The sequence below is a fragment of the Peromyscus californicus genome, unplaced genomic scaffold (genome assembly GCF_007827085.1).
Source record: "Peromyscus californicus insignis strain IS unplaced genomic scaffold, ASM782708v3 Scaffold_14__1_contigs__length_90479793_seg_2, whole genome shotgun sequence".
Taxonomy (NCBI): Eukaryota; Metazoa; Chordata; class Mammalia; order Rodentia; family Cricetidae; genus Peromyscus; species Peromyscus californicus.
Window position 1 is genome coordinate 47,965,673 of NW_026294436.1, and position 22,803 is coordinate 47,988,475.

General features: G+C 44.4%; 1 protein-coding gene across 2 annotated transcripts in view; it reads right to left on the reverse strand.

Annotated features, from left to right (window-relative positions):
• The window catches only part of Mettl13 (methyltransferase 13, eEF1A lysine and N-terminal methyltransferase), a 36,506-nt gene that overhangs the window by 6,856 nt on the left and 6,847 nt on the right, over positions 1 to 22,803 (reverse strand). The window contains exons 1-4 of one of the 2 annotated variants that reach the window (XM_052737391.1): positions 7,722 to 8,138; positions 4,953 to 5,715; positions 3,444 to 3,643; positions 1,061 to 1,256 (exon numbers count right to left, since the gene is read on the reverse strand). In XM_052737391.1, coding sequence (XP_052593351.1) covers positions 1,061 to 1,256; positions 3,444 to 3,643; positions 4,953 to 5,715; positions 7,722 to 7,874 — 1,312 coding nt within the window. In that variant the 5' untranslated portion in view covers positions 7,875 to 8,138. Of the gene's footprint in view, positions 1 to 1,060; positions 1,257 to 3,443; positions 3,644 to 4,952; positions 5,716 to 7,721; positions 8,139 to 22,803 lie in introns of those variants that run through there. The other variant, XM_052737392.1, reaches the window with a different exon arrangement.

The following is a 22,803-nucleotide window of genomic DNA, read 5'->3' on the forward strand; positions in this document are numbered from 1 at the left end:
TTTCCAGTCACCCTCAGTGGGTAAGAGCACTGGCTGCTCTTATAAAGGAACAGAGTTCGGGTTCCAGCACCCACACCAGACAGCTCATGGCTGCCAGTAACTCTAGCTCCAGAAGATCTAATGCTCTCTTAGGGTCTCCACAGGCACCTGTATCACATACACGCGCACACACACGCGCGCACACACACACACACACACACACACACACGCACAATTTTTTACTTAAAAAATAAATCTTAAAAGAAGAAAATGAGTGAACCTAAAGGAGGTCTAGATCTCACTGGCCAACACTGTAAACATCAGTCAGCTGTGACCATATTAATTAAAATATAAATTAATTAAAATTAAAATTCAAACCAGTGTGGTGGCTTATGCCTGTAATCCCAGCTTAAGAGACTGAGGCAGGGGGATTGCTGAAAGTTCAAAAACCTAAAAAGTGAGACTCTCTCGAAAATAAAATACATAAGTGAAAACCAATTTCTAAAAGAAATCAGTCACACCAACCATATTCCATGTGCTCAGCAGCCATTTCTAGTTAGGGGCTAGCATACGAGAACGGGAGCTCAGAAACTCTTTTCTTCATTGCACACCGTTCCACCAAACAGTGCTGGAGTAGATGGCAGCTAAGGTGCCCTCTCTAAGTTCCTCTGAAGCAGGCAACACTATGAAGAAGGGCAGAACTGGCTCCATGCAACCCTCATGTTTCTGGCTCATCTCCAGAGGGGCACAAAGGGATGCATATGCAGCAGCTTAGAAAACAGATTCCCTTTAAACCGAGGCACTAAAACCATTATCAAGCTTATTCAGCTTCACTACGCCTACTCCATATCATTTCAGAGGTAGGCTTTGCTCAAGATGTGAACAAACACTTCTGTTTGCTTATCTCCACTAGTACCCTGCCCAGATGGTGGGAAAGGAGAGTCTAAAGAGCCCTGTGCCTCCGATTACAAAGATCCAAGTCTGTCCTTCATCTTAGCCAAGCTCTAAGTTCTTTTGAAGCACTCTAAATTGAGTTATCCAGACCCTTCTGGGTCCCACAATCACATCTGTGATGTCTCACCTCTATGAGACACATCCTTCAGCAGCCTGGCTTCCGACTGCACCACATTCCTGTTGCTGAGGAAGATGAGGCGCCGAAAGTACCACCTATCTTCGCCTTGTACATCCTCGATAACATAGTCACCACTCAAGGCACTGTGGTCCTGATGCCGAACAGTCCGGACTCCAATGTCCCCACCCACAGACAGGAAGGGAACCTGTAGGAGCAGACAGAGATGTAGATAAAACATCCGCTCAATTTAGAATTATGTGACACTATACACTGCGCTTTGGTTGAGCATGAGAACCTCCCCATGCCAAGGACAACAGCTCCAAAGACTTGCCTTTCTAATCCAGTGCTCTCCTGGGCCTTTGGACAGAGACCAAAAGGTTTGACCCATTTTAGAAACTTGAATGAGGGGCTGGAGATGGCTCAGCAGTTAAGAGCACTGGCTGCTCTTCCAGAGAACCTGAGTTCAAGTCCCAGCACCCACATGACAGCTCACAACTGTCTGTGACTCTAATTACAGACACCCTCACACAGGCATACATGCAGACAAAACACCAATGCACATAAAATACAAATAAATAGAAACTCAAATGAACCCACAGAGGTCCCCTAGCCACTCGACACCTGCACTTGGTGCTGCCCAAGAAAGATGGAAGATTTTCATCAGTAAGCACACAGATTCCCCATCAACAACCGAGCCAGGGCCACCAGGGAGGGGCTGTAATGTGTGAGAAGGAGTCCGGACAGGAACAGAAGCGACAACAACCCTTCCTCTCCCCAACATAGTCTCATCTTTCGCCCATTTTTCCCTAACTCAATATGACAGTATATTTCCCCCTGAACGTGCTCCCTTTGTTTCTTCTCAAAGACCTGTCAGCTTATTTCCTAACTGCCAATAATTTCTGGCCTTGCAGACTTGGGGATGAGAGCTCTCCAGACAATCTGAGCCCTCATGAAATAAATATCCCTAATTGATAACAATCCTGGAGTCTGTCAGAAAAATCAGAGTCTTCATCAGCATAGATCGTAGGGTACCCAAGACCCAGGATAGGACTGCTTCAGATCCATCACTGCCACCCACACCAACCCTTCGGTGCCCTGGCTTTCCTAAAGTCCAGTTCTCACAAGAGACCTGTCAATTGCTCGTGGTGACAGATGGCACAAGACAGATGCCAACGGGTAATACCATTTTCGGCATAACTTTCAGTTTCCTTTCCAGCTGTGCTAACACCCAGAAGTGAGCTCTTTGGGTTCTCTCTTATACCCTCACATGATACTTCTGAGACACAAAACAACCAGGGAAGTCCATTACAAATGTGGAAATGAGGGGCTGGACAGATGGCTCCGTGGTTATGAGCACTGGCTGCTCTTCTAGAAGTCCTGAGTTCAACTCCCAGCACTTACATGGCAGCTCACAACTGTCTGTAATGGTAGTCCCATGGGATCTGACGCTCTCTTCTGGTGTGCCGACATACACGCAGAGGGAAAAAAAAAAACCCATATACATAGACTACGTATATAAATCTTTTTTTAAAAATGTGAAAAAGGAAAAAAAAAACACAGGCCCCCACCTCAGACACAGACGCTACAGTAGTATGCCTTCTTTTGCTCTGTGTGTGTGTGTGTGTGTGTGTGTGTGTGTGTGTGTGTGTGTGTGTGTTTCAAGAATTAAACCCAGGGCCTTACGCACAGCAGGCGGGGTTCTATTGCACCACTGACCCACCACCCCACCCTCTAGAGCGGCCCCCTTTCTCTCTCTGCCTGAGAACATTAACTCTCGCCTGACACTAACTCTCCAAACTCCGGTCAGAGTCTAGCCCTAACTTTCTTCTTTAATTTTTTTAAATGTAATTTTATTCATTATTATTTTGTATGCATTGGGGTTTTGCCTACATGTATGTCTGTATGAAGGTGTCGGATCCCCTGGAACTAGTCACAGACAGTTGGGAGCTGCCATGTGGGTGCTGGGAACTGAACCCGAGTCCTCTGGAAGAGCAGCCGTGCTCTTAACCATGCAGCCATCTCTCCAGCCCTTAGTCAATTGTTTGTTTTTTTTTTTTGGTTTTTTCGAGACAGGGTTTCTCTGTGTAGCTTTGCGCCTTTCCTGGAACTCACTTGGTAGTCCAGGTTGGCCTCGAACTCATAGAGATCCGCCTGGCTCTGCCTCCCGAGTGCTGGGATTAAAGGCGTGCGCCACCACCGCCCGGCGTCAATTGTTTTAAGTTAGCATACAAACTAATGGGTTTCATCCTGGCCTCTCTATACATCATACTGTCATTATACTTTGGTCTACATTGTCCCCTCCCCGGTCCTGGCCTTTTTAAGGCTCCTTCTGCCTCCTAGTGGCCAATGGAACTCCAGAAAACCATTGAAGCTGCTGCCCGAGTTTTGATACCTGCTGCTGGGGAGGCATCCCAGCCGGCGCCAGTTCCATGACCCTGGGTGACAGCTCTGCTTGAATGCTCTCCATGCCATCATACTGCTGGCCTCGGTGAAGAGCCACTGTGACCAGCCTCCTGAAGCCTGCACTGGCTGCCAGCTGCTTCCGGCCCTCATCCATGCCAAAGAGCCACTCCGTCTCTCGGCCCTGGGGTACTGGGACAGATAAAACTGGTTACGGGGAGCCCTGGGGGCAACTGCTCAAGCTCCACCATCAGTGTGGTCCACGAGACAAAGCCAGTCCCTGCTCAGGCCCAGGTTCCTTCCTGTGACCCACGGAGAGGTTATCAATTCCCAAAGCAGAGCAGCCCATCAAACATGAAGCTGGACTAAGGGAGATGCACGTGTAGGTACGTCTTAGGGGTTGGGGGAGCCAGGCAGATAGAAAAAAAAATGCCATTTTATCCATGCAGGCCTGATTCCAAGTTCTTTAAAAATACAAATAATGGAATCCTCACAACGGCCCAAGATAGACATGGCATTATTTCCATTTTTACAATTGAGGAAGGAGAAGCACAGAACTTAAAATTGTTTGTCTAAGTTCACAGAGCTAGTGACTGCGAAGCTCGGACTCAAACCCAGACAGGCTGGCCCATCGCCATCCTCCTATCCACTCCACTATTCATTTCCACAGGTGGGCGGCAAGGATTATGGACTACTTGGAAAGACGGCTCAGTTCTCAAGAAACCAGATTTCCAACATAAGCACACCTTGAGTTCATGTAGGATACTCACGGTGTCTTCATGAACTCTTTTCTCCAACTCTTTTCATCCCTCCATCCTTCTGGTACCCTCACTGCTCTACACAGTAACAGCTGACATTCTGGCACACTGATCACAGGGCAAGCATCATTTCTAAGAGTTTACACTTCCCAACTACACAAGACAGTTACAATCCCACTTTACTTAGGAGGAAAATTATCTGAAGAAAATAAGGCGAATGGGGAACAGTAACTTTTTCGGTGTCTTCTCCCCAGGAAGTACCTAAGCCAGGACCAGAATCCAGAGTCCGCTGCAGAGCTTATTCCGCTAGCTGCTACCTTGCACTGCCTCCTTTAAGTCTGCAGTGGCTTTGCTTCTGGAGTCCAACAGGCCAGACAGAACTCGACCTAGATCTCACAGAGGGCACCAACCTGCCCAGGCTTGACTCCATCAATCCACGTTCACCGAATAACTAACATTTCCATACAATGTATAACGGGTCTCAATTTATACTGTCTCCTGTATAAATTTATACCATCTCCATTCTCAAACTTCATCCAGCCTTTATAATGGACTATGACAAGAACAAGCTCAAGTCTAAGAAGGTTGCTGGAGACCTACTACTCCCTTTCTGTCATACCTTGGCTATCTCACCTTCTTAAGATAAAAACAGCCGTGACACACCCATCACCATCACCCAAGCCCAGCCCCAGCCCCTGTAAGCCAGCCCTTCCAGGGAAAGAGGCGGAGCCATCCCAACTCACTGATGAAAATGGCAAAATGATTGTCCCGCGATGGTTTCACAGTGGGGTTGTCCACCACGTGGAGGGTGTAGCGTGGCTCCCCAGTGTCCCCACTGCACAAGTCCAGAGACACACTCCCCAGCCCGGCCTTGCGGCGCAGCTGGCTACACAGCCAAGCATAGTGCTGCCGCTCCCGCACGGCCTCGGCCAGCCGGTCGGCACTCTCCAGCCGTACGGGCTTGCCCTGCTCCTGAGCACACAGCTCAAAGATCTGAAGGGCAGAGCCAGGGACCGGCCTGAACTTGGTCATGACGAAGGCAAAGACAGGCAGGGAGAACCGAGGTTCTGCTTCAAACACCTGGTGGTCCTGGCTGTCGGCCACTTGGTGTACCCTCACCATCCACCCCTCCCGAGAGAAGTGACCCACTGCTTTCTTCACGATGTGAGCCTGAGCCAGGGAGATGCAGAGGTAGCGACCGCCCACCTGCAGGACACGGCCAACCTCAGCCAGCATCCTGTCCACCTGCTGCAGGGTCTTTTCCTCCTCATCTGTCAGGACAGCATCCAGTGTGCCCTTGTCCAACACCACCTGGAACGTGGCGTCAGGAAACTCCATCTGCGTCATGTCCATCTTCAAGAAACTCATGTGGGGCCGTCGGCTGGCATTGCGCTCCTTCATTTGCTTGATGGCAACCTCACTGATGTCAATGTTCACTATATCTTGATAGCCCACGTCATACAGTTGCTCACTTAGCTCTGAGTTGCCACATCCAATCACTAACACCTACAGGAAAAAAAAAAAATCATGTACAAAATGGAAGTGACCAAGGAAAAGACATGCTCTTTGATACTTCAAAGAGGAAAATCTCACCTTGGCTATTTTGTACTCTTTTGACAGAGACACTACTGTAAGGAGAAAGCAACACTACAATTAACTCCTAAGTGCCATCTTGAAACTACCAATACAGGTGTGTACAATTTATGGCCCAGCACAACCATGATTGGAGTCCAAAACAAAACCATACACATTCTTAAAATATTGTATTGTTTTTGCAATTATTTTTTTCTATGTCACGTGATCACATGGTTCAAAAGTGTGAGCCTTGCAGATGACAGCCTTTATTACAATGTCAAAAGCTAGACCATACCTGGGAGGAATTCACTAATCAAAACAGTATTTTGCCGCCGGGCGGTGGTGGCGCACGCCTTTAATCCCAGCACTCGGGAGGCAGAGCCAGGCGGATCTCTGTGAGTTCGAGGCCAGCCTGGACTACCAAGTGAGTCCCAGGAAAGGCGCAAAGCTACACAGAGAAACCCTGTCTCGAAAAACCAAAAAAAAAAAAAAAACAGTATTTTGCCACAATAAAGGTGATGTGTGAACAGGCTTTGTGATGTGTGCTATTCAAAAATTAGTGTGGCTTGAGAGAGCGAGAGCGCACAGTAGGTAAGAGCACCTCAGTTCTTACAGAGGCTGAACTGCAAGGAGACAGTTCAACCCTGAAGGGCGAGGTATCCTGGACACCTCAAGCTGCTCAGAACAACAGCTCTGCCCTGAAGGTGTCCCGGACACCTGGAGCTGTTTAGCACAGCTCTGACAGCTGGAACTGCAAGTTCAGTTCTCAGCACCAACATAGTACAACTCACAATTGCTTAGGATGCCCATTCCAGGGAATTGGATAGGTTCATGTACTCACAGCACATAAACTCATGCGGGCAAACACACATATGCATAATAAACAGATAAGTCTTTTTTTTTAGTCTGTAGGAAGTTGCAAAATTCAAACACACCAGCTGCAATATCGTTATACTGTTAAAACTGTAGCCTGACATAACTATTTCCATCCACTCATGCTTCCCGTTTCCCCAGACAATCAACTACAGTCTATGAGATTTCAAAATCTGCTCCCATCACAGATTCCATCTCATGATATTTAGCTATTTTTCTGAAGCCAAACTTAAAATCCAAATTGTCTCTCTGTGGCATAATCTCCCATTCATCTTTCAAAAATTCTGGTGTCACCATCTCTGGAAGGAAAAGCATCATTTGGTGAGAAGTAACTAAGCTCTGGGGCCAGAGTGACCTGCTTTTAAATCTCCATTTGACAACCTACATGTGTGACCTCCAGTATTCAACTGTAAAAACAAAGAATAAAAAGATTGCACAAAACAGCTGTTAGGTTTTTGTCCCTACCGCCAATACAAACCCATATCTTCCACACCTACTATTTAACTTGGAACTTTCCACTTTCAGAGTGTGTGCGGTTTATGCCTTCCTGCTCTTGTAGCTTGAGTGCTGGGCACAATGTCTGAAATTTGATGAGCACTCAGCAGTGACTTAATAAACGTATTTATCAACGAAGTCACACAGCGCTGCCTATTCCACACTTGTGCACAGTGGCAGAACACCCTTTCAAACTACCGACGAAGTCACCATTCCAAAGAGGGTTAAATCAAGGATGAGCTTTTTTTGTTTGTTTGTTCTTTTTTTCAAGACAGGGTTTCTCTGTGTAACAGCCCTAGCTGTCCTGGAACTCGCTTAGTAGATCAGGCTGGCTTTGAACTCAGAGATCCGCCTGCCTCTACTGGGATTAAAAACGTACGCCACCAGGCCCGGCTCAATGATCAGTTTTTAACTGAAAGCTTTAAAAGGCTATTTTAAAGTTGTCATTTGGACTGCTTCACGGACTCCTGAATTGAGGATCCCAGGAGGGTACCCACGCTGCCTGTCTCCTAAGTTTAGGACGGCTACCTTCAGTCCCCACAGAGGGACTTCCTGGCCGCACGTCTTACCTTTTCCCTGGGCTTGATGTATTTGTGCAGCACCTCGCACAGTTCCAGATAGGTTCCATACCACTCGAAAGATTTCTTTCCTCGCTGCTGGAAGAACTTCTCCCAGTAGTCAACAGAGCCAAACTCCTTGGAGCTTTTAGGTAAGAGATTCATGTTCCCACGGCGAGCTGCGTCTTCGGGACTACTCCTGGTGACAGCTCATGACGGGGGCTCACTCCAGGAAGAAGCACCGAGATGCAGCAGCGGGAATCTCACCCACTACAGACACCATTGACTCAAAACCCAACCGAACGCCCCATCGCGGCAGACGCACGCGCGCACCACCGAGTTTACCACGCGCCGCCCCCTCCTTTGCACACTCAGTCCGCGCCCCACGTGCGGCGGCCCCACACCCGGGCTGCTACTCTCGGAGCCCAGCAACCACATCCGGGTAAGACGTCTCGGGATTGGTCAGGCGCCCATCCCAAACTAGCAGCTCATTGGTCACCGAGTCTTATTTTTGACACTTCATTGGCGGGGACTCTCTCGCTCTCAGGCTTGCTCGTAGGCGCCGCGCTTTTTACACAAACCAATTCGAGGGGGCGGGACTTCCTGCCGGAGTCCGGGCGGAAGAGGCCAACTGCCGGGAGCCGGGCGCGACTGCGCGCGCCGCCTTAGCGATCTCCGGGAGACTGTGCTCCGTCGCCAGCTGAGGGCGCACGGGCATTGGGAGCTCGTCTAGTCACCGTGAAATGACGTCTAGCTTGGGCAGGAGCAGGAGGCTCAGGAAGAAATCTCCCTCGTTCAGGAGGATGGGAGCCGTGGGGTGTATGTGCCTTTCTGTCGCACAGACCTCAGACCTGCACAACCCAGCGCTGTCCCCTTCCGCATCTCCTCTCCCCGCACTTACTTTGCCACCGTTCTTCGTTAATTCAGAGGGAAATGACTGCTTTTTCTGCTCCGAAATACAGGGCTCCGCTATCAGTACTGGAACAACGTAAAATTTCAGGAGGAAAGACTAACAACCGATAATTCAGAGGTGCCTCCTTTTCCCTTTCCCTCGCCCCTCAAAACACAGTAGCCGTACTGAAGATGTTCGTTTTATTATCGGCTTCCTTGAATTGTCATTCTGATGTCAACTGTAAAGGCATATTTTATGTGTCTCATGAGCACAGCGTCCTTTCAAATGTTCGTTTTAGGAAAATATTCCAAAGAGGTTCTTGGTGAAGGGCTGTTTTGAAAAGACGATGAACGAAACAGCTCTCATGATAAAGGAGTAAGAGAGATGGTTTATTCTGGAGCCAAATATGAGTGACCATAGCCCAGGAACACAAATTAAGGTCCCTCAGATACCATGTTCCCATGAGGTGGCAGTTTCATGGAATTTTTATAGTAACAACACACAAAGTAGTAATACATTGTGTAATGCTTTCCAAATACATTGGTGGGTATATGTGAGATGGTTACAACCAAGCAGGAAAAGCTACAAGTCTGTTCCTACTTTCCAGAGGTCTTACATAATGATGACAAAAGATGTTAAGTCATGTACAGAGGACACTAAATAGCTTTTAAGGAGGCTAAAAATGCCCTTAGATAATTTGGCTCTGGACTTGCAACATGTCAACCTCTTCACACCATTGAAATTGAAATCAATGAGCCTTTGCGGACAGCTACTTTCCAGTAATTCTTGTTCACAGCCTATGCACACAGCGCTAGCACAGACACTGAACAGTTAGAGTAGACATAATTTTTAATATAAAGTAATCTTCAAAATTTTCATAATCCTTTATTGGACTTCTTTTTTAATTGAAACTTTTTTCATATGATATATTCTGATCATGGTTTCTCCTCTCCCAACTCCTCCCAGATCTTCTCCATGACACCCCTCCCCGCTTTAGCAAGCAAACAGACAATAAAATAAAATAAAACACCCAGGATTAAAAAAAATAAATAGCCGGGCGGTGGTGGCGCACGCCTTTAATCCCAGCACTCGGGAGGCAGAGGCCGGCGGATCTCTGTGAGTTCGAGGCCAGCCTGGGCTACCAAGTGAGTTCCAGGAAAGGCGCAAAGCTACACAGAGAAACCCTGTCTCGAAAAACCAAAAAAAAAATAAATAAATAAATAAATAAATAAATAAATAAATAAATTTACACACACACACACACACACACACACATCCCATCAAAACACAAGATTGAAAACCATACATACAGGCAAACACCAGTAAGGAAAAAAAATGTCCAAACAAAATAATGTGAGACAGGAAGTCTACAAAAATATCCTTGAGTTTGTTTTGTGTTGGCCATCTACTACTGGGCATGGGGCCTAACCTTAAGTGTGGTTAATATATTCAATTAGATGCTATTGGAGAAAATTAATTTTTCCTTTGCAAGCTGGTATCAACTGTAGGTAGCTTCTTGATCAGGTATAGATGACAGTGTCCACTTCCCCCAATCAGGGCTGGGCTTCCACATGGCTTGGACCTGTGCAGGCTCTGAGCATGCTGCCACAGTCTCTGAGAGTTCATATGTGCATCAGTCCTGTTGTGTCTGAAAGACACTTGTTTCCTTGGATCGTCCATCCCCTCTGGCTCTTAGACCCTGTCTGCCTTCTCTTCTGCATAGCTCCCTGAACCCTGAGGGGAAAAGTTTGATGAAGCTGCATCATTTAGGACTCAGTATCCAAAATCTCTGTCTCTGCACACTGTCCAGTGGTAGGTCTCTGTGTTAGTTCCCATCTACTTCAAGAGGAAGCTTCTCTGATGGTGGCTGAGCAAGGCACTGATCTATGGTTACAGCAGAATGTCTTTAGGAGTCATTTTATTAATATGTTCCTGTAGCAGAGCAATATTATCTGGTTTCCCCTTAGGTCCATACCTATCCAGTCTAAGGTCATGACTACCAACAGTGTCAGGCATGGATTTCATCTCATGGAGTGGACCTTAAATCCAATCATAGAGTGGTTGGTTCCTCCCACAACATTTGTGGTGACCCCCAATCATAACATTGTTTCATTGCTACTTCATAACTGCAATTTTGCTACTGTTATGAATCATAGTGTAAATATCTGATATGCAGGATCTCTGATATGCAACCCCCAAAGGGGTTTTGACCCACAGGTTGAGAATTGCTGCTCTAGAGGCCTTCCAAAAATTTTGGCTGCTTCTTTCTGTAAAGGGAATGACAGCAGAAAAGACAATAGAAGTACTCTCTATTCAAACCTAAGTTTTGGATCCTTACATACTACCCCAAAAGGTAATTGCTGTTTGCAGTATGACCCATACCAAAAATGTAAGCAGCTTGTCTGTCTCCTTCTGTGCTGGCCTCCTTTCTTTAACTTAAAGAAAGTAATTAACAACCAGAGTGGTTTAACATGGTAGATATTTGCTAAAATGCAATCACTGATGCAGAGATATTTTAGAATATCCTGTAGCTGAGACTCTATCACTATTCTTTACTTTTTGAAACATTTCTTGCAAGATTTAACTATGATATATAATTAATAAGCATGTGTTATTACTGCAGTTAAAGTTAGATATTAAAATGCTTTGTCTTATTAGTATTCCCAGACTGATTACTTCTATGATTTAAAATGAAGACTAAAAGCCTGGAGAGATGGCTCAGTGGTTAAGAGCACTTGCTCCTTTCAAAAAGGACCCAGAATCAGTTCCCAGCTATCCACATGGTGGTTCAAAACCATCCATAACTCCAGTTCCTGGGGATCTGATGTCCTTTTCTGACTTCACATGCACCAAGCACATATGTAGAACACATACATACATGCAGATGAAATACTGAGATACATGAAATAAATCTAAAAAATTAAAATAAAACTGAGTTTAGACAAATCCATTCAACACTGTAGAGTTTACTTACAAAAACAGAAATCTAGACCTCTGGATATATAATTTACATATTATTCTTACTCAATTATAATATACACATTAGGTTTTGACAGCAATATTCAAAACTACTTGGTTGTTGGGGCAATTAACTAAGAAATAAGTAATAAATTAAATGTACTTCTGACTATCTGGAGGAGGTGGGTAAAGGATGGAAGGAGTATGTGGCAGGCAAAATAATTTTCCCCTAATGAGGTCTACATCCTAATGCCCCAGAATCTGTGAATCAGTTACTTGGTACAGAGGAGTTAAGGTTGTTGTGGTAGTTTGAATGTAATGACCCCCATAATCTCATAGGGAGTAGCACTCTTAGGAGGTGTGGCTTTGTTGGAGTGGGTAAGGCCTTGTTGGAGGAAATGTCATTATGGGGGCAGGCTTTGAGGTTTCCTATGTTCAGGAATCCACCCAGTGTGTCAGTTGACTTCCTGTTGCCTGCAAGATGCAGATCTCTCAGCTCTTCCACCACATCTGCCTACACACCACCATGCTCCCCCACCATGATGATAATGGACAAACCTCTGAAATTGTAAGCAAGCCCCAATTAAATGTTTTCCTTTATAAGAGTTGCTGTGGTCATAGTGTCTCTTCACAGCAATAGTAACACTAACTAAGACAGTTACAGACACAACTAAGGTTACTAATCAGCTGGTATTAAAATCAGATTAGCCTAGATTTTCCATGTGAGTCAGTGTAATGACTAGGGTCCCTTTAAAGCAGAAGAGCAAGAACCAGGGTGCTGGTGGCATGACAGGAATTGGTCTATCGTGTCTGGCTTTGACGATGGAAGAAGGAATCCACAAGCCAAGGGAAAAGGGTAGCCTTAGCTGGGAAGACTAAGCTGATTTCCTCTCCTACAGGGCACAGCCCTGCTGACATGCTTTTGTGGTCCATAGAAATGCATGTCAAGCTTTTGACCTTTGCAATTGAAAGATAATACATTTGCATTGTTTGCAGTACTAATTTTTTGGTCATTTATTGCAGAGGCAATGAAAAGCAATACAGAGCATAAACATGAGAGGGAGAAACCTTGGGGCAAGAGGAAAGCAGCATCAGGTCAAACTAGAAAATGAGTTAAAAAGCAAGTTTTAGTTTTCTATTTCAGTCCTTTAATGTAAACCTACTAGGCCACAAGAGGCTAACAAAGGACCAGGACCATGGTAGTTGGGAAGAAATGATCTGAGAAAGGACTGAAGGACTGAAAAGTTTGATGACTTACTGGGAGGGAATTAAAGACTGAGGGACTCAAAATGGTACCTACATTGGCCTCAGGATAACTGAGGAGCTAGTCTGTAGAAATCACCAAGAGAAAAAGAAAACCATCTGTAGAACTGATACTTGAAAGGAATTGAAAGGTCCCCGTGCTGTTGAAACCCAGAGCCAGAGGCAGAAGCGGATCTCCCCCGAATGTCCATCTCAGCTGAAGCCCTCTCCTGATCAGTTGTAACCAGTGGGAGGCACTGGCCCAAGGTCTGAAAGCACTTCACGAGTGGGGTATAAAAGGGACAAAGAGAATTCTCCATGGCGTACAGGGAGGGGCTCGTCTAATACTGGAAACTATTTCATGGGCTTGTTTTCTACACTTGAGTTAAGAAATGAATGGTCTCCTGTGTCTTGCAATAATGGAAGGCAGGCGTAACAAGCTAGAGTGATTTCATGCCATTTTATTAGATGGGTGTCAACACTTTCTTGAGGATACTGTTGACCTGAGAAGTTATTCCCAAGCTAATACCAGAGTCCTTGGATTGAAATTATAGTAGTAATGTGCTCAGTTTGTATAGCTCTTGTAATGTGCTAAGAGTTTTTCTTATACAACTGTTTAGATTCATGGTAAAGTGATTCAGAGCTGCTAAATTAATTTTACATGAGCAGAAGTGACCTTTCTGACTGGAAGAACTTTCCAGACTTATTAAGGATTAATTAGCATTATCCTAGGAGATGGTCACACACTAGTTATCATACACATATAATTGATAATTAACTCCAATTGCTTGAAAATAAATGAAGAAAATTATACTTATGTCTGGTTGAGTTCAGTCATAAGTGCCTCTAGGTATTACATTTCCCTTCCCATATTCTCTTTGTTCAGTAGTTTCTTGTATCTACCAAATCTGTAGCTGTACAATTTTCCTCCTATGTTTATATGGGTTTCTGAAGAATTCTCATCCACTTTGATGGGGGAAGTAAAGCACATAGAAAACAGGCAAGTTGTTTGCCCTTAGGCCTTGAGCAGTAACTTAAGGAACGCTGGGAAAACGGGTAGAGGAGGGAATGGTCCCCAGGTCAGTGATCTGTGCTTTGTGTGGGACCCCTACATCAAAGGACTCACAAGTCTTCTTTCTGGATCCTATGTACAGCCTAGATATTGGGGAAGATTGCAAGGGTACACTGTAACAATGTTTTCTCCATAATTTTATTGTAAACCAGTTCCTGTGCAGGAAAAAAAAAAACATGTTGAAAAACAACTTATTTTTCTTCAAAATTGTAGCACTCGGCACTCTGAACCATGAGCATCTCAAGTGTCATGTTTTAGTGTCTCTGTCCTCAGCCCATAACAAAATACTTTCCACAACCAAAGGAATGGATTTTAAAGTAGAATTCAATAAATAAAATTCACTGAAATGCTCCACCCAACATATTCATCTTAAATTTCTGATCCAGCATCCTCAAAGAAACAAACTCAAAATTCCCTTTAGTTCAATGTAATCCTTCTCTAAAATGGAAACTCTTTTCTTGCCATGAGGTAGCTGGGGTACAAGGAAGTTCTTTTCCTAAGAAAAATCTCAATTTATGGTGCCAGAACATTTCATTGTCACTAATAAACTTCATCTCCCAATAGTGCATCTTTCAGTTGGTTGGTTTTTGGTTGATCGGCGGGGTCTTTTGGTTTTGTTTTGCTTGTTGTTTATTATTTTGTTTTTAACAAGGTTTCACTCTGTAGTCCTGGCTGAACTAGAACTCACCATGTAGCCCAAGTTGACTGCAAAGTCCCATCAATCCTCCTGCCCTAGCCTCAAAAGTGCTGGGATTACAGGCATAAGCCGCTGGCCTGGCTTGAATAGTGTGTTTTTATCCTCATTTCTCGGACATGTGGTAGAAAAGGTTATATTTTTTGAAAATAGCATTTTAAGAATTGAAATATATATATTATATATATATGCAATCAGTAGGTTTTAGTGTGTTTATGTTCCTTTGCTGTCCTCACCACTACCTGTCCTGGAACAGTTTCATTAACCTCAAGGAGAAATCCCCTACTGTTGGAGAATATTATTTTAAGGTGTGTTACCTTAGTTTATGTTGCATCTGTTTAACTCTGTGAAGCTGTGTTACTGTGCCTGTCGAAAACACCTGTCGTTCTAATAAAGAACTGAATGGCCAATAGCAAGGCAGGAGAAAGGATAGGTGGGGCTGGCAGGCAGAGAGGATATACGGAAAGAGAAATCTGGGAGGAGAGATCTAGTACCAAGAGAGGAAGGAGGAGGACTCCAGGGGCCAGCCACCCAGCCACCCAGCCACCCAGCCACCCAGCCACCCAGCCACCCAGCCACCCAGCTACACAGCTGCACAGCAAGTTAGGGAGTAAGAATAAGATTTACAGAAGAGAATGGGAAAAGCCCAGAGGCAAAAGGTAGACGGTATAATTTAAAGTTAAGAAAAGCTGGCAAGAAACTAAGCCAAGCTAAGGCTGGATATTCATAAGTAATAATAAGCCTCCATGTGTGAATTTATTTGGGAGCTGGGTGGTGGGCCCCCAAAAGAGCCAAAAAACAAGTGACAACACCCTACCTTAGTCCTATCTGTCCCTCCATCTTCTCTATTCACTTTGTCTCCATAGATTTACATACTCTGCGCATGTCAGAAATATAGAATCATAGTAAGTGGTCTTTTGTGTTGGTCTTCTTTCACTTAGCATGTTTCCAAGGCTCATCTTTGATGTAGCATGTATCAGTATTCCATTCTATTTTGTGGCTGGATAAGATGGCTATTAACTGTTCCCACTTTGGGCTACTATGAATAATGCTGCTGTGAACATTGGCATTCATGTATTTGTATGAAGGTGTCCTTTTTATTACGATATATACCAAGGAGTGAGATTATGGATCATGTGGTCATTATGATTATTTTAAAGAATAAATCTGATGGGCTTGATCTAGAAAAGCAAGTTAGGGCATATACTTTTTCTCAAGGCATTGTTGCAATCTGTTCCATTAGGAGTACATATTATACAAAGAAAATCCCTCCATGAAAGATTCTACCATAACAAATACTGAGAAATAAAGAGAGAGGAGCTCAGGATAGTTGAAGCAAGAAGATTGTAAATTCAGCACTCAGTGTCCTCCAAAAACCAGGACAGATTTAAAAGTACATAAGACAAAAGGTGGAGGTTCACAGAGTTAATAGTCTAGAAGGAAAGACGATTATTAAAAAGCAAGAAGGGGGCTGGAAGTAGTGGCACACTTAGGAGGAAGAGGCAGGCAGATCTCTGTGAGTTCGAGGCCACCCTGATCTGTATTAGGAGGTCCAGGACAGGCAGGGCTACATAGAGAGACCTTGTCTCAAACAAACAAAAACAAAAAAGCAAGAAGGGTAAATATTGGTAAAATAAATGCATGATTTCTCTGAAAAGTTGTAAAGATGCTAATGTTACTTGCACATGGGATGTACTAAGTTTTTCTTTTTTTTTTTTAAGTATAAATCTGATCATGATGCTTTCTGGTTGCTAAAATATTGGGATGCTCTAAAGTCCCTTATGACCATACCTTATCTTCCACTATGCTCCTTTTTTACCATGCTCCAATCAACTGGCCAGCTTCCTCTTTTCTCATAAATATCAAAATCCTGAGTATTGAGAAACTGAGAATCCTGTTGTAAAAGAATGAAGCTGGTTTCCTATCTTAACCACATACAAAACTTAACCCACAATGAAGTGAAATAAGGACCAAAAACTACAAAACACAGGAGGAAGGCTTCATGCCATTGGATTTGGCAGGGGTGTCTTAGATATACCTCTAAAAGCATTAACAACAAAAGCAAAAATGGACAAATGGGACTAGATCAAACTTTGAAACTCCTGTACATGAGAGCAATCAATCAACAAAGTTAAGGGACAACCTACAAGACAAGACACAATGCTTATGAATCACAGCTAATTGGAGTTAATATCTAGAACATATGAACAACTCATATAATTCAACAGCAACAGGCTGTTTAGTAAAAAGATACAAAAGACTTGAATATACATAATGCTCCACATCACTACTGTGAGGAAATGTAAATCAAATCCACAAAGCCAGATGTGGTGGCACACACCTGTCTCAGTGCTGAGAAGGAAGAACCAGGCCAGCCTAGACTATACCACAAGATCCTAGCTTAAGAGAAAATAATTTAAAAACCATTAAATACCCCCAGGATGGCCACAGAGGGGAAAAGAACATAAAAAAAAAATGCTCCTGAGGATGTGGAGAAATTGAAACTCATCTGCACCGTTGGTGGAAATATAAAATGGTCCTGTCAGAGAAGTTTCTCAAAAATTTAAAGTTATTGTTTGATCCAGCAAGCTCACCTCAGAGTCTATATCCAAAAGGAGAAAATCCAAAGAAAACAAAGGAGGAGAAAAAAAGGTCTTTGTAAAAAAGATTTCTTTTTATTTGTGTGTGTGTGTGTGTGTGTGTGTGTGTGTGTGTGTGTGTGTCACCTATAGTAGAGTGCTCAGAGAGGCCAGAAGATGATGTCAGATTCCCCGGAGTTGTAGCTACAGGTAGTTGTGATCTGCCTAACATGGGTGCTGGCCACTGAACTTGGATCCTCTGCAACTGCTGAGCCATTTCTCTAGGCCAAGGAAAACGTTGTACTTATGTATCATGTTCACAGTAGCATTCGTCTCAATGGGCAAGAAAGAGAAGCACCACAAGAGCTTCTAACAGATACATGGATCAACGAAAGTGGCACATGCATATCGTGGAATGTTAGTGGATACGTGGACAAATAGAATGCAGTGTCCTGTGCCACAGAAGAGGAAACCCTGGCACATGCTCAAAGACACTGTGCTATGTGAAATAAGCCAGCTACAAAGAGACAAACCCCACATGATTCCACCTACATGATGTCCCTGACTTGGCCACACACACAAATAGAAGGTAGACTTGTGAGCTGGGCATGAGGGCACATGCCTGTAGTCCCAGCATTTGGGAGGAGGAGCAGGAATTCTGTGTTATCCTTTGCAACCTAGAAATTCTGAGACCAGCTTGGAAGGCATGAGATCCTATCTCAAAGTCAGGGTGAGGCTGAGGAAGGGGAAGAAAAGTAGAATTATGGTTGCTGGGGTTGGGAACGAAAGGAGTATTGTCAATAAGTATGCAGTTTGAATTTTGAGAGATGGAAGGGTTCTGGAGGTCTGATGCCTAACATGTGAGTGTAGTTATGACTAAAACACAACATGGTTCAACATAATGAAGATGGAGAGTTTTATGTGATTTTTTTTAAGCACAATGCTCAAAATAATATTTTTTCTAATGCCACATTCTTTCCTGCCTACTGGCCTTTGCTGTCCTTTCTGCCTGGAACATTCTCTCCCTCGTTTTTCACATGATTAGAGCCTTTCATACTTCCAGTCAGCTTAGATGTTTCCTACTTACAGGCACTGCCCTCAGGAAATCTTTTTTTTGTCTTTTATATTAAGTTCCCCTCTAATCTTACTGTCAATCTTTTTTTTTACTGTTTTCTAAATATTTGTGGCAATGTGTAATTATTTGTTTGAAATTTAATCTATAAAGAAAGCAAAATGTATTTTGAACTATGCACATGACTTAGTAGCAGACACACAATAGATACTATATATAGGAATATACATATATATGTATATGTATTCCAAATAAACAGAGTCAGTTCTCTCCTACCATACAGGTCCTGTAGATCTGTCAGAGTCCTGGAGAAGTACCACAGAAGACCACCATCCACATATGTAGTCAGCAAGATCGTTTATTTTTCCAGCATGCTGGGGCTGTCCATTCCACACAAGGCAAAATGGCACCACTAGAGGAGCTCGAAGGCTCTTTTTAAGCACAGCCAAGGAGAGTTCCTAGGACATATTATCTACAATTGGCCTAAGCAAGTGACAGTCATAGTAGTACATTCTAATTGTCTAGGGCTAGTCAGGGGCTGATTAGGGCTATATAATTTTCCACTTTGGGGCAGGCCTGGACAAGTCCCAGACTCTGTCCTTATTTGGTTATATCTCAGACTGACTTAGGTCTAAGTATGAGCCGTTCTCCCCATCCCTGCTGACAGGGGTTTTGGAGATTGATTGTCCTTTGTTTGTGGCTCTTTCAGAAACCGCTTGCTCAGTTCCAGGAAACTGAAATTGAGGCCTGATCGCCGAGAGAAGACTAAGCAGCCTGTTACGTCATCTGCTTGGTCCTCTCAGATCAAACTCAGGACACCAGACTTTGCAGCTACAGCCTTTACCAGCTGAGCTGCTTCACCGCCCTTTGTTTCTTCTTATATTCTTGAAATGTCAAAATAACCAAGGCCAATGGGCCAACACTCGCTAATCTATCTATACCTATAATAAAGCAGTGCAGAGCAAAAAAACAAAATCTATAAAAACGGGAAATTCTGTATTATCGAAGACCACCAGGAGAGTACCTAAGTATTGCATTAGGAGCTTGTGGCATTCTTAGAAGGCAATCCTGAAGCAGAGATCTCTCTCCAGCTTCCCCCTTTTATGACCTGGGAAATGAAGCCTGTGTTGAGAAAGCCACTTTGTAAAGATCACTATGCACAGGCTTCCAGGCTGCCAGGGAATGTGAAAACACTATAGCTTTCTCTTTCCCTAGCTTTTTGTTTGGGTTTGCTGTAATTTTGGTTTTTCTTCTTATTTTCTTTTCTAAATTAAATTTTATAAAATTACAAACAATTCCACAGATGTTTACTGTGTGATTAATCTATGCCTGGTACCATGAAGAATTCAAAAGGGTCTGAGAGAATCCTTGATTTAGAGGTGCAATTAAAAATCCCCGATTGAAGCCTTTAGTCCCAGCACTGGGAGGCAGAGGCAGGTGGATCTCTGTGAGTTTGAGGCCAGCCAGATATACAGAATGAGTTCCAGTCCAGCCAGAGCAACACAGAGAAACCCCATCTTGAGGGTGAGGGGATGGAGGTGGGGAATCACTGATTGAGTCTAGCCTGGGAACTCACAACTACAACACCATATTTTCTTCAAATTATTCACTAATATTGGGTTTCAAATATTCTTTAAGCAGCAACTCCAACACTTCTTCCCTCTTACCAAAAAGCCATACTTACCTTTGTTAGTTTACATTTGAAGCCATCTTGGGAGTCCCCTCATTTTCTCTTTTCCAGTTCGCAGTTTCTCATCAGTATCTCCCCACTGCCCCTTGCCTCTAAGGACAGGTCATCTCTCCTTCCTTCTAATGTACAACTCCACATCTTGCATTCTTAAACATCATCCTTTCATTTTTTATAGCTATTTTTATTTGGATGTTCAATCTCACTCTTCGGCTAAATCTTTATTAGTAAATATAACTTATTTATTTTTAGGGTAACTTGACTCCACAAACCAAGTCTTAGTTACTGCGGTGGTTTGAAAGAAAATGACCCCTAAAGGGAGTGGCACTATTAGGAGGTGTGACTTTGTTGGAGGAAGTGTGTCACTGTGGGGATGGGCTTTGAGGTCTCTTTTGCTCAAGCTTCCCTCAGTGTGTCTGTCAGTTCCTGTTACCTGCAAGATGTAGCACTCTTAGCTCCAGCACCACATCTGCCTGCATGCCACCAAGCTCCCCATCATGATGATAATGGACTGAACCTCTGAAACTGTAAGCAAGCCACCCCACTCAAATGTTTTCTTTATAAAGAGTTGCCATGGTCATGGTGTCTCTTCAAAGCAATAGAAAACCCTAACTATGATAGTTGTTGTTATATTGCTGTGAAGAGACACAATGACCAAGGTAACTATTATAAGAGAAAGCATTTAATTGGGGGTTTGCTTACAATTTCAGAGGTTCAGTACATTGTCATCATGGTGGGGAGCATGGCGGCAGGCAGGTGCTGGAGCAATGCTACATCCTGTTCCATAGGCATAGAGAGAGACTCTGAGCTTGGCATGGGCTTTTGAAACCTCAAAGTCTACCCCTATGGACACACTTCCTCCAACAAGATCATATCTCGTAATCCTTCTAATTGTTTCAAATAGTGCCACTCCATGGGTAGGAGAGAGATGTACACCCCCGCCCCTGGACATCCATCAATGCCTAAGGCAGGTGGGAGAGCTGGCCCTGCCCACCACCAGCTGCAACACTCAGGAGAGCAGGCCCTGTACCTCGCCTGGGCAGCACAATAGAACCAATCCTGTTGGCTAAGGTGTGGGTGAGCCAGCCCCGAAATTGTGAGCATGGGAGAGCTATCTCCATTACTCATCTGTCATGTGGCAGCATGGCAGGGGAGAGATGTTGCCCCCCGCCAACCAACAATGCCTATGTCAGGTGGAAGAGCTTGTCCTGAGGACAGAAGGGTAGGAGAGCTGCCCCTGCCTGCCACCAGTTACAACACTCAGGAGAGCAGGCCCTGCACCTTGCTTGGGCAGCACAATAGAGCCAACCCCATTGGCAGAGGTGTGGGCAAGCCAGCCCCAATATTGTGAGCATAGAAGAGCTTTCCCTGTCACTCACCTGTCATGTGATGGCATGGGCAGGAGAGAGATGCCCCCTCTCCACCTCCCATGCCCCGCCATCAATGCCTGAGGCAGGAGGGAGAGCTGGCCCTGAGGTCATAAGAGTGGAAGAGCTAGCCTTGCCCCTCATCTGCTGCAGCACTCAGGAGAGTGGCCCCTGTGGCACACCTGGACAACACAGTAGAGATGGCCCTGAAAGTATAGGTGTGAGAGATCTGACCCTGAAGAGACGAAATCGGGAGAACTGGCCCCACCCCTTGCTCATTGCTGCAAAAGGTGAACTCACCAAGGCAATGCAGGAGAGCTCACCCTGGTAGTGAGGACAAGGGAGAGCTGACAGGCTTACCAACCCTGCAACTACCCAGGCCCAGAACCAGGGTTATGGGTTGGCCCACCCCAATATCCAACCATGTGATCTGCTGGAGCACATGAAGGAACCAGTCCTGCAGACCCAAAGCTGCAGGATTTCCACAACACAGGGCAACAGCAGGACAACCAAGGAGTTCCAGTGAGGGCCCAGCATCAATGGTGTAGCAGAAACCAGAGGCCTTGAACCAGACCAATGACTCTTTGCAATGAACACTTGCAAGTAAAGATATATGGACTAAAGAGTTTACAGTATGACTCACTGTGTCACACTACAGCTTCCATGATGAGATCTGCCCCACTTCTTTTCTTTTTTCTCTTAAATTTTATCAGGGGTGGTGGGGAGGGATGCAACAAGGGCAGAGGGCAGATATGCAGGAATGGGAAATGAACGGGCTCAAGACACATGATGTGAAAGACACAAAGAATAAGATGTTAAAAAAAAAATCAAACAATTCTACTTCCTGGTGACTAAGAATTCAAATATATGACCCTATGGGGGCCATTCTTATTCAAACCACCACAAAAAGGAATCTGTAATTCCACTGGAATTTAAACTTGACAATGTGGCTTCTATTTCTCCCTTGTTAACCAAAATACTTCTGAAAGATCAATAACGGCCTGGGAGTCCATATCGAATGACTTTTCTGGTATCTTATTTTCTCTTAAGTGTTGGCACTAATGGCCACTCCATCTCCCTCCCACTTCATGGGGACAGGAGGAGAGCTTGGAGGACTAAATTCTGCTAGACAAGCACTCTACCATTCTCCTCCACTCTTCTTCTATTTTTAATTTGTTTTCCTTTCTTTTTTTTTTTTAAGTGTTAGGGATAGAACCCAGACCCTGGATGAGGCTGGGCAAGCCTTCTCCCAGCTTTCTTTGTGTGCAGGTGTGTTTTATTTTGCATTGCCGAGGCAGTCCTTGGTACCTATCCTCAGACTGGCCTTAACTTTATCATCCTTTGCCTCGGCCTCTCCAGTGTTGTGATTGCTTTCAGGTACATACCACCAAGCCCGACTTGTCTTATTTAAACTGTCCTGTCACAAGTGATCTGTACAAGTCTGACTATTGATGACTCTTCATACTTTCACCCCCAGATGCTAACAAATACTCACTCTTTTAATTGCTACTCTTTTCCTTTCTATGATTTG